The sequence below is a fragment of the Boleophthalmus pectinirostris genome, unplaced genomic scaffold, assembly GCF_026225935.1.
Source record: "Boleophthalmus pectinirostris isolate CB_2022bp ecotype Guang Dong unplaced genomic scaffold, ASM2622593v1 HiC_scaffold_5, whole genome shotgun sequence".
NCBI classification, from domain to species: domain Eukaryota; kingdom Metazoa; phylum Chordata; class Actinopteri; order Gobiiformes; family Gobiidae; genus Boleophthalmus; species Boleophthalmus pectinirostris.
This window is the reverse complement of record NW_026571404.1, coordinates 18,316,077-18,329,142: the sequence shown is the minus strand read 5'-3', so window position 1 is coordinate 18,329,142 and position 13,066 is coordinate 18,316,077. Positions and strand designations below refer to the sequence as shown.

Below are 13,066 nucleotides of genomic sequence, written 5' to 3'. Positions count from 1 at the left end.
CTGTGTTTTGTTAAGTACACAACAATTTGTAGCCTAGTTTGTCTTTACATTGTCAAGTATGTTTACATAGACACAAGACAGGGCAGCAAATGAGATGATGATGGATTACTTCAGTTACAAATAGATCTATGGCACATTTGCCATCCTAATATTTACCAGTTGTTTTAAAATGAGTATCACAGATTGACTTAAGATTTTAAGTATACAATTGTAGCAGTGTGGACTGGAACCTATCCAACAGCTATGTGCTAATGATGGGGTATTCCAATTAGCAGCTGATAGCCGAACTGTTTTAGGCTACAATTCAAAAATACCATGAATCAATCATTCAATAAATGTAACTTTATTTATCCCTTCATCGGTGTGATGTCCACTTGGAGTCTGTCAATTACTCAACCAGAACCAGAACCTGAAGGGCCTTTTTAGTTTGGGCAGTTACAATGATGAATGGGATAACTCTACAAAGGTCTCAGTGCGGCCCTATCTAACAGACTTTCCAATATTGCACCATACTTTTGGCATTGCTCCGCACCAACATACAGTATTTACTTTCAACCTGAATTATTTTTCTATATAGCGCTTCTATGCGTTAGAAAGCCCATTAAGACATCTAAACATGTAGCAGTCATTTGTCTTTACAGTATTCCCTTTGTGTGATGGGGCTCACCTCATTGTCACATATGTCAGTCAATTAAAACCTGATCTGACATGTGTTTGTTCCATGGGACTATCCGGGCAGGGCAGGGCACGCTAACCTAGAAAAAGTTGAGTTACAGCGTGCAGTTCACAAAACCTCCTGGTCATCTGAGCCCTCCTGTGTTGTGACAGTTAAAGGGCTATTGTCAGCTCGAAGTGAGACTGTATCCTGCACTTTACCAAGGGGGTTTACAGGGCATTCTCTAAATTTAGATTTCACACATTTTTAATCCAATGAAAATAAATGAGACTCTTACCGTTTTTCTAATTTGAGCTTTTGTGAGTTTAAACTGGCAAATATAATGATGTGAGCTGAATTTGCAAGATGAATATTGAATTTGGCTACCCAACATCTTTTTGTTGCAAACTTTAATGATTTTTTATTTCATTTGTAGTTTGTAATTAAATATTTGAAGAAGCTCCTTGAGAGAAATAATAGCTATAATGAATTTTAGCAAGATTTGCCTTAATAAGATAAGATATAAAATTTGAAGATTAAGGTTATTAATTACATTTATACTCTAATCATTTGTAATAAATAAACATAAAAATAACGATTCCTCTATCACAGTCTAAGCAGAATGGGAAACACTGTGCTTGTTAACATGTCAGCAATTCTCAAGGCTGGTGTAAAGTGGGCCCATGGTTTCTGAAGTACAGCAAGGTGAAATTTGAAGAGTTTTACAAGAGTCCATTGAATCAGTAGGCAAATTCCTAGGCTCAGCAGCGCAGTACAAGAGGCTGCCATGTTCTTCACAGCTCACCTCCTCTAACTTCCACCTATGTGGCAAAGGAGATTTTTGTTTTGTTCAGATATGGGGTTGCAGATAATTCTAGGGGTATGCAGTTAATCAGATTTTAATCGAGACTGAGATTCAGTCATCTGTTATGGTCAATAAGTTTGGGTCTTTTTAACTGAGGTCCATAACCAGTTTTCTGTCAGTAAAAGTGTGTTTTAGAGCAAAGTTCAGAGGAGGGGGGAGGAAATTTGTGTAATTTTCTGTCTGTCTTGATTGTGTTAAAAATATATACTGTATATACAAATATTTTCTTCTTATTATTATTTTAATGAGCCATAGAAAAAGTGAATTGAACATTATGTCAACAAAGAACAAAATTGTGTATAATTTTATTTTTTTTTTCATATCACCAAGTCCTAATTTAAAGTTAATTAAGTGCAAAAAGAAAGAAAAGTGCATTTTGGAGGAAGCACATAAATATATCCAATATTGGTGAATTTATGAAAGAACGCAAAATGGCATTCAGTGAGTTGGAAGTACTGTAGTGGTAACAGTCAGTCTTCTGCTAATTTTTCCTGAATCCGTGTATAAAAGTGCATTCTGGCTGTGATTCCCTAGAGTATCCTGGCATTTCCTCTGAGCCTACCTAATGTATTAGAATGCCTCGTTTCATGATCCGTGGTGGCCAATGGATTTAACACAACCACACAACCACACACACAGAGCTGCCTACGAGCTACCTGCTGTTATGCTGCCCTCTAGTGACCTCATCACCATTTAGTTAGTATGTCTCTGTTGAAATGAAAAGAAAACAATAAAATAGTAGTCGTAAAAATGATCACAAAATAAACAGCACATTGAATATTTTACTTATGGATGATAAATTTCATACCTTTACTTGAGTATTTATTTCACACTCATCTTGTTTTTATATTTCATGCAAAAGTTTACAGAAATTGTACAACTGATACAATAGGTCTTGGGAAAGTAGGATTTATTTATTCTCATTACAAATCTATAAAATACTTGTGTTCTCCAATAAAGACTATGGGAAGGTTTGCACATGAACTGGAATTCATAAGAAAAACATTCACTTCTTTAAAAAACTATAATGCATTTTGACTCCACATATTCGCATTGCAATATATTTTTCACCTTCTAGTGCATCAGTTTAAATTTAAACTTGAGTAATCTACTTTACATTATGTGATACAAGCAGACTGCAATTTGAAAAAAAAGAGAAGAAGAAAAACAAGACAGTTCTCGTAACATGTACTGCAGAGGTGAGAAAATAAAACAAGTAGAAGCCTATGAAGAAATTATAGACCAAAATACAGTTTCAATAAGAGATTTTAAAAAGTCTCTTCATAATTAATGAGACGGTGTAATCCATCAGTCGTCCAGGAGTGGTTCAATGTGGTTCTACACTTCTTAATCAATGCTTGTGGTTAGGGGGTTATATGTGGTTATATGCTGCTTAGGTATTTAATTTGTGGTTAGGTATTAATCTGTCAAAAGGCACTGATGTTATCATTTTATTGGCAAATATGAATTGAACTAGGCATATTATGTGGAAATGTGTTTAAAAAGTTGAATGTAAATCACGTAAACAATCTTACTTTCATGCATTTTTGATGGAAGTTAAACTATGGTTGGCAGTATAATATTATTAATCAAATTCAATGAATCAAATGTGACAATACAATCAAATGTGACAATATAAAACAAGGGAAAATTGTCAGAAATACATTGCCAGTCATAATTCGTAAAGAAATTGTACAACCAAAACTATTGGATAAAGCGTGGAGCATAGGAGAGTGTAAACATACAGGTATTCTGCTTACGTACAAGACACTGGCTCGGTCTTGGGCAGGTTCATAAAGTGACATAAGGCCCATGGGTCAAAAAAGGAGGGGTTTTATGTCCATAAAAAGCTCTACATGTGTCCACTGAACAGGAGGTGAAGGCAGAGTTATGTGGGTACATCACTTACTGTTGATGAGGTCGATACAGCCTTGCAATAGAGTGGCATTGTTCTGCACAGATGAGAAATCACAGTTAGACATAGGGCAATTAACTTCAGCTTAGACTAAATGTATTGACCCACAAGGGAAATTATTTGGACACAGTAGGTCACACATCACAATATATTTTAATAACAAAGAGCAAAAATATAAATGGTAACAATAAATTCAAAATAAGTAGCAAAAATAGTAAGAGACAGGTGTCAAATAAGGCATAATTATATAAATGTATATATACAAGTATATATAAAAAAGGAATATAGTAATAGAAATGTATCTCAGCTATATACAAGAGGTTGTAATGAGAAACAGTGTAAAGATTAAATAAGGATTGACAGGACATAGGGTTATCTATGACATAAGGGTGAGTTGTTGTACAGTTGTATGGCGTATGAGTATGACTATGGACCTGTATCTCTCACTGTTTGAGCGGAGCTCTGAACTGAATTATGATTGCAATGTAATGATTTCAAATTAACAATGATCAGCTTGGGGCTTTTGAATCAACAGTTCTACAGAGCAGGGAAGAATTCAGTTAGAATAAGAATTCAGTATTTTAAGAAGAAATTGTACTGTCTCTAATAATAAAAGTTATTGTATGTGTCAAAAAGAAACTAATAAATCAATATGAGTAAAATAAATATTTGTAATACTTTTTTTTGCCAAATTACCTCGCCCTAGTTGGATATATCCCTTTTCCCAGGCAGACAATGTGTTTACCTTGACATATTTTGGCTGCAGGTTGCTAGCCTTCCTCAGACTTTTGACATTGTAACTGAATGCGGCAAGAAGCAATCAGCCGAAACACGTCAAGGCAACTACAGCTCCCTAACACAATATCTGCCTAATAGAAAAAGTGATATGTCTACTTAATATGACTGAAGACAAGATGGACAAGTTGGAGAGTTTTTCAGCAAATGCATACATCAACATGTCTACCATGACTAGTTAGATGCAAAGGATAGTCTACATAAAACAAATCAAGTTGTTTATTGAAATTAGAATATTGAGTATATAATCTAATGTAAAAAACAAAAGAAAAAGCTGAAAAAGATAATCTAATGTTAAGTATTAAGTGATATTTTAAGCATTCTCTGTTTACTATTCTCTTAGAGTCTTTTAATATTAGGCAACAAGGACGCAGGCACATTTCTGATTGATGGATTTCAAAAATATAATCTGGTTATTATAACTGGGAGGACCTTAAAAAAGAATTATGCTATGTATTTTGGGTAAAATCATGCACCCATATTCAACGTGGTTTGGAAGAAAAGAAACGGTCTGGTTTCAATTCAGTCTAGGCATGAATTGTGTTTTTTTTTTTTTTTTTTTTTTCATTTGGTCCAGTAGTAGTCTAGTTGTTTAGGACAGGTCAGGCTTAAAATATGCAATCCTTATAGCTTTCTTCTCTTCTGTAACTACTTGTTGTTACTATGTTGAGTGATTGACCCAAAATCTAATTTAACCATCAGTGATAATGTAGGTAAATTTTAATAAGCTAAAAGATGGACTTGGGAACGTGTTTGAGTTTTAAAATTGTAATAAAATGTGAAAAGCTAAAGCAGCATGTCTTTCACTACTGAATAAACTTATACTAGCTGTTCACCAGCAACCTATTTATACATTGTCTTGCTGTCAGGCAGATAAGAGACAGTTTTACACTCACCTTGGCATGTTTTATCTCAAGTTCAGCCATCTCTATGAGGTTTTTCCGAAAGGCCACCACACGCCTGCCCTTGAAATTTGTGAGTTCTAGAGAAAACAAATACATTTTAAAAACTGTGATGTTCATTAATTTGTTCTAATATTACATAAAAAGGCATTAACCTCTTTTTCCAGACTCTGAAAGCTTGTCAAACTTCTGCAGACACTGCTGCTGGTGCTCCTCAGCCTGGGGAATGTCCTTGCCTTTCAGCCTGGCTTTGTCCAAAGCCTTGTTAGAGTTTTCATAATCAGCCAAAGCCCTGGCTCGTCTATACAACAGATCCTGTTAACAAGGTTCAGAGTTACAGCAGTTCAAGAGATTTAATTAAAAGTTAAAACGAAATATTTAGTTAAGACTGTAACCATTGTTTTTGTTATATTTAAATTGTCCATTTAAAAATAAAGCTACTCCCTGTGCTATGAAGCACGACCACTGGATTTCATGGGCGACTGAGGTAGACATTGATTAATTAATGTTACAATCTCACAGACCCACAAGGGCTGAAGTTTTCACCCTTGCATAAAAGGTTTTCACCCTTTTCTGCAATCACTAGCACACATTTGTAAATGTCTTTATGCTCAGGATGCTTATATTCATGTTTCATTCTTTTCATCCTCACCTTGGCTGCTTGAATATCTCTCATGTAATATCTAAGCAGCTCTGTCAGTTTCAGTTCCTGGTCTGAGGCAACTCGTCCCTCCACTTTCTACAAAATACAAAGAACTCAAATTCAGCACATAAACCAAAGCTAGATGTAATTCCTACAGAGATAGATATATTATATAAAGATTGGACTTACTCGTAGTTTTTCAAACAGGTCAGACAATTTCTCTAAGTGCCTGAATAACACATAAAAACAGTAATTTAGTGTTTATGTACAATACTCTATAATTCCACCATACACAAACAATCAAACTTACTTTTTATTTGCTGTACTGTCATCCGCGGAAATGCTGTTTAGAGTTGCAGAGATGCGAATGTAGTCATCAGCAATATCTGTTGAAACAAATAAAATAATTAAAAACACATTATTTGAGACATACTAGTCTTGATAATTATAAGATATAAGCACTACTTTGGTGTGATCGGGTCATTTTTTCAGCTTTGGCAGTGGAGTCTTTAATCTTGCTATAGTAGTCGAGCAGGAATGTCTTCTCCTGCTCAAAAAAGTCATCAACTTCCTGAAAGAAACATACATGCACAAGTTACCAATAGTTACTGAAGAACGCAATACAGCAATAAAAGCTATGATAACAAACCTTTATTCCTGAGATTAGGACCTCATCTGCCGATTTCACCATGTTTTTGAAGAATCCTCCAAACATTTCCTTTGCATTCTTTCTCCTCACACTAAGCTATAGACAAAAGAGGAAATAAAAAATTACACCTATTAGTATAATAAAATGAAACAAAGAGGCTGTTCACACATAAATATCAAGTCTTAAAGTCATGCAATGGATTGATATTAGCAAACACACATAACTATTGACCTAGGCCACAAATGCTGATCACAGCAGGACAGAGGGCATGTGTCACAACTCTCCAGTAAACTCCATTTCCTCTGTTTTCCAGATCACAACCAGGGAAGTGAAGTCAGCATTAATGTGGGACTTACATCCTGGTCGTACTCTAAGAAAATCTGGAAGTTTCTGTCCTTGCTTAAAACTGGATGCGAGGAGAGTCTCTGTAGGAAGACTTCATGCACTTGCACAGTTTTCTTGAACACAGCCAAGTATTCCCTGAAAGAGAAATAAAACAATATTGAGGAACTAGTTGTACGTAAAATTATATGTCTGCATATAACTGTTGTACTTACGCTTCCAGTTCCTGTTTCATTTTAGTGTACTCCTCTTTTGTCATAGTCGCCTCACCTTCTCCAAGTTTATGCATCTTTTCACGAGGGCCCTCAAAGTCAGGTTTAGGTGGTGCAGGTGGAATCTTTTAGAAAGATGGGTGCACATTTTAAAAGAGCATGTGGCTTGTATGTTTACATTTATACAGTATTTAGATCGAATCAACTTACAATGAGACCAGCATATTCCTCTGTCTCAACCAAAGTGTCATGTAGCCAGATAAAGTCTTCATGCTGCCTGGGAACTGAGAACTCTGGCTTCTGGAAAGTGCTCAGTGTCGTCTAAAAGAAAAATATATTTTACATTTTGGATACCAAGTAAAGAAACTACAGTTGTTTTACATAAAATAGATATCTTACCTTTGTATGGACAGTAAACTTGACTTTGTCCCTTTCACATAGCGCATCAGGAATGTCAATGAGAAGTGAAGTATCATTGTTCAAGTCCACTGAAACTGAGCGGATCTAAGAGAGAAAAACAACATCATCAGAAAATCTAACTGTAAATGTATTGCATTAAAAATAAAACTGATAATAACAATTTAAGATGAACACCTCCCTAGTAATTTTCAGTCTTAAGTTAATAAGATAGTTGTTACACCACAGTGACTGCTATTACAAGTTAGCTTACTGTCCTCCAGCCTTTAATATAGGACACTAGACAAATGGCATATCATTTTAAGTCAGCTGACCCAAACAATTTGAGAAGCAATGTCCAGGCGTGAATGTCTAGCAACAGTAAAAGCAACAGCGTGACTCATTATAGCTTTATACGGTGCCCACCAATCTACAAGTTACTTTGAATTATTAAGGCCTAACTTTCAGTCTCATAAATTTATCTCACGTTCAATTATAGTATTTTATTTCTCACATTCCGCTATGGGTTTTGGTCGCGTGATTATCTATAGGCGATAGTAAGTTAGCTAAACAGCAACAGTGTTGGCTAACCGGGGGCTACAAGTATTGATTTTGGTGCAGTTTGCATGGTAAAAAACAAACAAAACTTACTTTTTCCTTATTGCTTTCGTCTAAAGTGGATGTCATGCTGGTGCTACACAAAATCGGGTGTGTAACAAAAGCAAGGGAACAGCAAAAATTGGCAAACAAAATCCAGGAAGCTCTCTGCTGTTGGAGAGATGCCTGACGAGGAGCTGTCAACTATTTTTTCTACACTCATTTTGGTGACGATCACGGAAGATAAAGTCCCGCCCCAGGCCTAACGTGATTGGACAGTGATAAGTCCAGAAGTCCAGCAATTCGTCTGAACCCAGATCAATCATATTCCATCTTGAACTACTTATTTCAAGATTAAACGCTTTGGTATATTAAACAAAATTACTAAGAAATGTACTAAATATATTGTTATAGTTAAAAAACTGTTCATGGCATTGAATGAAATGTAAACACACGTAACGAACATATATATATACAGAGTTATATATTTTGTCTGTACGGAAACATTTAAATGACGGACAATATTATCTGGGAATTGTAGTTTTTAATATCGTAAATCCCATTATCACATTTCCGCAAAGGACTACAAGTCCCACTGAACAATAACGTGTGCAACAAAACGAGCGCGTCGTTTGGAAACTGTTGTGCTTTTAAACGTTTTTCTTTAGGACATGTCCAGGCAAGTGCTGAAAACGAAACTACCTCAAAATAAGTTAATATAGCTCACACTGAGCTGTTATTTCACACGATTACGGTTTAACACACGGATAGTAGACTCTTTGTTGTTGTTTTGTTTTCCGGGTTGTTTTGTAAAGTTGACGAGAATGTTCGCTGTCAGAAATGCCACTGTTCTGGGCATTATTGCACAAATGCCTTGTTATTGTGCCTCCCACATCGTAGTGACGCACTTGTCTTTTTATCACGGGTTACCAGCTCCAAAGAGACACAGCCCGTACAGCACAGTGGATACAGGGCGCTACTCTTCTCTAGTAAAGTCTGCCATGTCCAGAGTCAGCGCACAGACCCCTCTTACCATCCAAGAGGAGGATGACCACATTTATGGACCTGTTATTAAGACTCCCCCGCCTACCACACCCACGAGAGGAGAGGTGAGGACCCCCAAAGTGCTCCATCCTTTTTTAGATCCCCAAGAGATGACAACAGAGGAGGCGGCAGAGACAGGACCACCAGCTCAGATCCACCTGAACAGGGGACAGGGCAGGAGTGCTGTCCCAAGTGTAACTCGCATCCTTCAGCAGACTATGTCCACAGAGCAGATATTTTACCTGGAGAGATGGAAGAGGAAGATGGTACAAGAGCTGGGAGAGGAGGGCTTCAAGGAGTACAGCCAGAGTAAGTATCTTGAGGCCATACCCATAGGATCTCTCAGATTGGCTATTTATTTGCTTTACTATAATTACTGTAGATTATAGATAATAATTACAGCAAAATACAATCATAAAAATGAAATGTAACAATGTTACAAAGACCGTTTAGAACTAGTTAAATCAAACATTTGGATTTTAAAATGTATACATAATAGTATCTTTTCAGCCTGCTTCAAATCTTGATTCAAGTCTGGACTGGTAAGCACATTATTATCAGTAGAAAACATGTGACTAATCAACAGGACATTTTTTTAAATAATCAAATCTAGTATTAAAATGCTGCATCATTAGTCTAATTTAGTCTGGTCATGCTAAAATGTTTCATAATACTGTAATGACTCATGTATTTTGATGTCACAATATCATAATCAGAAACTTTGGTTTGTTTTTTTTCCCCAGATATTTTTAGACAGGGAAAGACATTTCATTCAGCTTTGGAGGAGGCTTTAACATCTGGTGTGAAGTGGACTAACCGGGACCCCTCTGAGATGTCCCAGTACCCCCCAGAGGTCCGCGGGTACATGCAGAGTGTGTCACATGTCCTGGAAGATGTCCGCGAAGTGCGTGCCATAGAGAGCACCGTTCAACACAACGCACTGAACTATCTCGGCATTGTGGACTGTGTTGCTCGCTACAGGTAATTTACATTCAGTAAATTAAGCAAATTTAAATAAACAAATGAGGATAAACAAAGAAAGGTTTACTTTAGCTTTAATGTACACTTAAATGAAAATTTATTTTAGTGTATTACATTATTTTGTTGCAACTAACTATTTGCAGCAAGTTATTATAATTTCAAATAAAAATTAGGCAATAATGCAGTTACTAGTAAATGCATTATTATTTCATTCATGCCTGATCCTCTCTTGCATAATTTTAGTTATGTCTACAGTTAACTACTTTTATCCTACAGGGGCGTCTTATGCGTAATTGATTGGAAGACTTCAGAAAAACCTAAACCATTTCTTAGCAACACATATGACAACCCAATCCAAGTAGCAGCCTACGCAGGAGCTCTGAACACTGATGCCAACTACAAATATCAGGTGCTTTATTTATCCAGATTTATTTTCATGTTTCCATGTAGATATTATTGCTCTGCATGGAATATTACAATATGGCATTAAGCTATTGTATTTATTATTTATTTATTCAATTAGTTTTGATTGCTTTAAGATTGCTTAAGCTTCTTACCTATGCTTCATACTTGGCCTGTTTGTCTTCATGGAGATAGTTAATGCCATACTATAGTTTTTTCTGTGCAAAGCAGTAACTTCAAGGTGGAGACAAGCAGGTGATGACAAGAAAAGTTACATAGTGCACCTTTAACAGCAAATGTGCCGCATTTATTCATTACAATAGGACACTACTAAATATCTCTTTTATTATACAGGTTGAGAATGGACTTATAGTTGTTGCCTATAAAGATGGCTCACCTGCCCACGCCCATCAGCTGAACTCTGACCTGATGTTAGACTTCTGGAAAACCTGGCTGCTCCGTCTCGAGGATTTTTTTGAAAAGAGGTACAAAAAGTGTTTTAAGAAATTTTTTTTGTAAATATGTTCTAGTTGTATGATTGTTGATTTTTATTAAATTACATTATTACAAATTAATTTCATGTTACACTTCTCAACACTGCACTAATGTTAATTATCACTAACATCTTGACTTCTTATTTCAGGTCTGCCCAAACTTCAAATAACTTTCCAGAAAAGCTATGATGACGAGCTTGATTTGATCTTCTTGAGAATGCTACCAAGTGCTACCATTATGTAGCACTTGGTGTGAAGTCAAACCAACATTCTCTGTATGTAGGGTCGTCTTCAGTAAATCCTAACCCTTTGAAAAGCTGACAGGAGACTGTGTTGTCCTCTTCAATGAAGCAGTACACCGGGTATCCCTCAGTAAAGAATCTTCTGGCCAGTGCACTGATCACCATTTTGGCATAGCCTTTTCCTCTATGTTCAGGAACGGTGTACAACATCCCCATAGAGCCGCATGCATATGTTAAAACCCAGGACACAGGCCTTCCTTCTGCATCCAAAATGCAACAGGATGGGAAGTTAAACACCATGTTTTTAATCATCCCCCAAGCGTCTTTTCTTCCAAACTTCCACGTCTTAATGACAATTTCAATGTGGGATTCATTCAAAGAACCTATAGAGATTCCAGCACTTGAGAAAAAGGAGAGTGTTTTTAGTTGAATTATGAAAGTAATAAATGAGAAAAGGTAACAGTAAGTTTTACCAGTTGATATCAGGAAGACTGGACACATCTTCTAGGATTAATCTCTGACACACAGCCAGATGTCTGCATACAGTGTGTTTTTCTAATGCCACTGTTGCAAATATTGCCCTGTTGACAAGATGAGTACCTATCAATTAGAAAAACAATAATCTGATTATTCAGTTTACCTGTTACCCAAATTAAGACATAACCTTTAACATTTAATATTGAATCCTGAAATGAATAAGAAAATAAAAATGTATTTCTAATAAAAACTTTTTTTTTTTTTTTTTGATGAATAGTAAAATACGAAAAATTATCTTACCAATTTACACTTGTTGTTCACATATTGCTGAATTTATCACTTTAATATGTTAACTAATATGTTAACTAATAGCCAGACTTGTTACTTACCAACACAGAAGGCCTTTGACCAATCAAACACTTTAGAATTCCGTATTATTTCTTCCAATGTTGCTTCATTGTTTGCAAAAACGTCTATGTCTTTAAACAAGTCCTCTTCCTGGATACAAATAAAAAATAAGTTCAATAAGTCGTGACCATAACCTTACATTGTCTCTGTAATAGCCTACAAGTGCAAACCTTTTCACAAATTGGTTTACAAACAACAACACTAAAGTCAGGCCATTGGTCCACAAAAAACTTTACTGGATCAGACTGACTGGTCCTGAGCTTCTGCTGCAAATATCCGTACACCTTTATTTAAAAAAAAAAAAAAAGTGGTGTTTTAATGTGAAATATAAAGAACAGAACTGTCTTTTTTTGTAAAGACACATACCTTTATAGAGTGGGGTAAATATTGTTTCAGTTTAACTTTTGCACTCTCAAGTTGCTCTGTTGTCAGTTCCATTGTAATCTACGATTTCATGTGAATAAATACATATAAAAAATGACTGACTAAAATGAAATCATGCCACGCAAAGACTTGAAACTAGTGTGTGGAGCTGACCGCTGGCGCTTCTCTATATGTGTAAAGGTTGGCGCCTCCCACACGCACTCAGCACAGCCCATGGATCTATGACCACACGACTGTCCATGATCCATGTGCACAGTGCCAGCCTCATGCGCCTGCGCCTGCCCTGTGGTCACCAGGCAGAGAAGCTCGTCTGCGGTATTGTATCGCAGTTTCGACACGTAACTGTAACCATTTAACATGGAATTTTATTGGAAATAACTATTTGTAGAGGCTATTATAAGACAATAAGTTAGATTAGTAATGTAGGCCTATATAACAGGCTATATGAAACAACATATTTTTTATGGTTGCATTCTTTATTATTAGTATTATGCTAAAACGTTTTTCTTTTTGTGTATGCTCTCTGATAAAAATAAAGTTTAAATGGTGAAACTTCTTTCCTAATTTGAAGTTGATTTCTTATGCAGTTATTAAAGGGATTTACTAAAAAAAAAAAAAAAAAGTTGAACATTAGCAAAATACAGCTTCATACACATCACGTCT

General features: G+C 35.9%; 3 protein-coding genes across 3 annotated transcripts; 1 reads left to right on the top strand and 2 right to left on the bottom strand.

Annotated features, from left to right (window-relative positions):
- Positions 1-2,413: 2,413 nt before the first annotated feature.
- On the bottom strand, positions 2,414-8,187 carry snx5 (sorting nexin 5). Its single transcript, XM_020921179.2, has 13 exons — positions 8,026-8,187; positions 7,378-7,482; positions 7,189-7,299; positions 6,982-7,103; positions 6,781-6,904; positions 6,425-6,520; positions 6,241-6,346; positions 6,086-6,161; positions 5,965-6,004; positions 5,785-5,871; positions 5,288-5,447; positions 5,127-5,212; positions 2,414-3,472 (listed from the first exon to the last, which is right to left on the bottom strand). Exons 1-13 carry the CDS (start codon positions 8,059-8,061, stop codon positions 3,422-3,424), a joined length of 1,200 nt encoding a protein of 399 aa, XP_020776838.2. The 5' UTR covers positions 8,062-8,187; the 3' UTR covers positions 2,414-3,421.
- Positions 8,188-8,611: 424 nt separating this feature from the next.
- Positions 8,612-12,959, top strand: mgme1 (mitochondrial genome maintenance exonuclease 1). The gene is made up of 5 exons (XM_020921211.2): positions 8,612-9,324; positions 9,759-9,996; positions 10,273-10,405; positions 10,753-10,883; positions 11,042-12,959. The coding sequence occupies exons 1-5, from the start codon at positions 8,796-8,798 to the stop codon at positions 11,079-11,081; spliced, it is 1,071 nt and encodes a 356-aa protein (XP_020776870.1). The 5' UTR covers positions 8,612-8,795; the 3' UTR covers positions 11,082-12,959.
- On the bottom strand, positions 11,129-12,457 carry si:dkey-76k16.6 (uncharacterized protein LOC566817 homolog). Its single transcript, XM_055162428.1, has 5 exons — positions 12,386-12,457; positions 12,190-12,303; positions 12,001-12,109; positions 11,608-11,734; positions 11,129-11,534 (listed from the first exon to the last, which is right to left on the bottom strand). The coding sequence occupies exons 1-5, from the start codon at positions 12,455-12,457 to the stop codon at positions 11,129-11,131; spliced, it is 828 nt and encodes a 275-aa protein (XP_055018403.1).
- Positions 12,960-13,066: the final 107 nt, after the last annotated feature.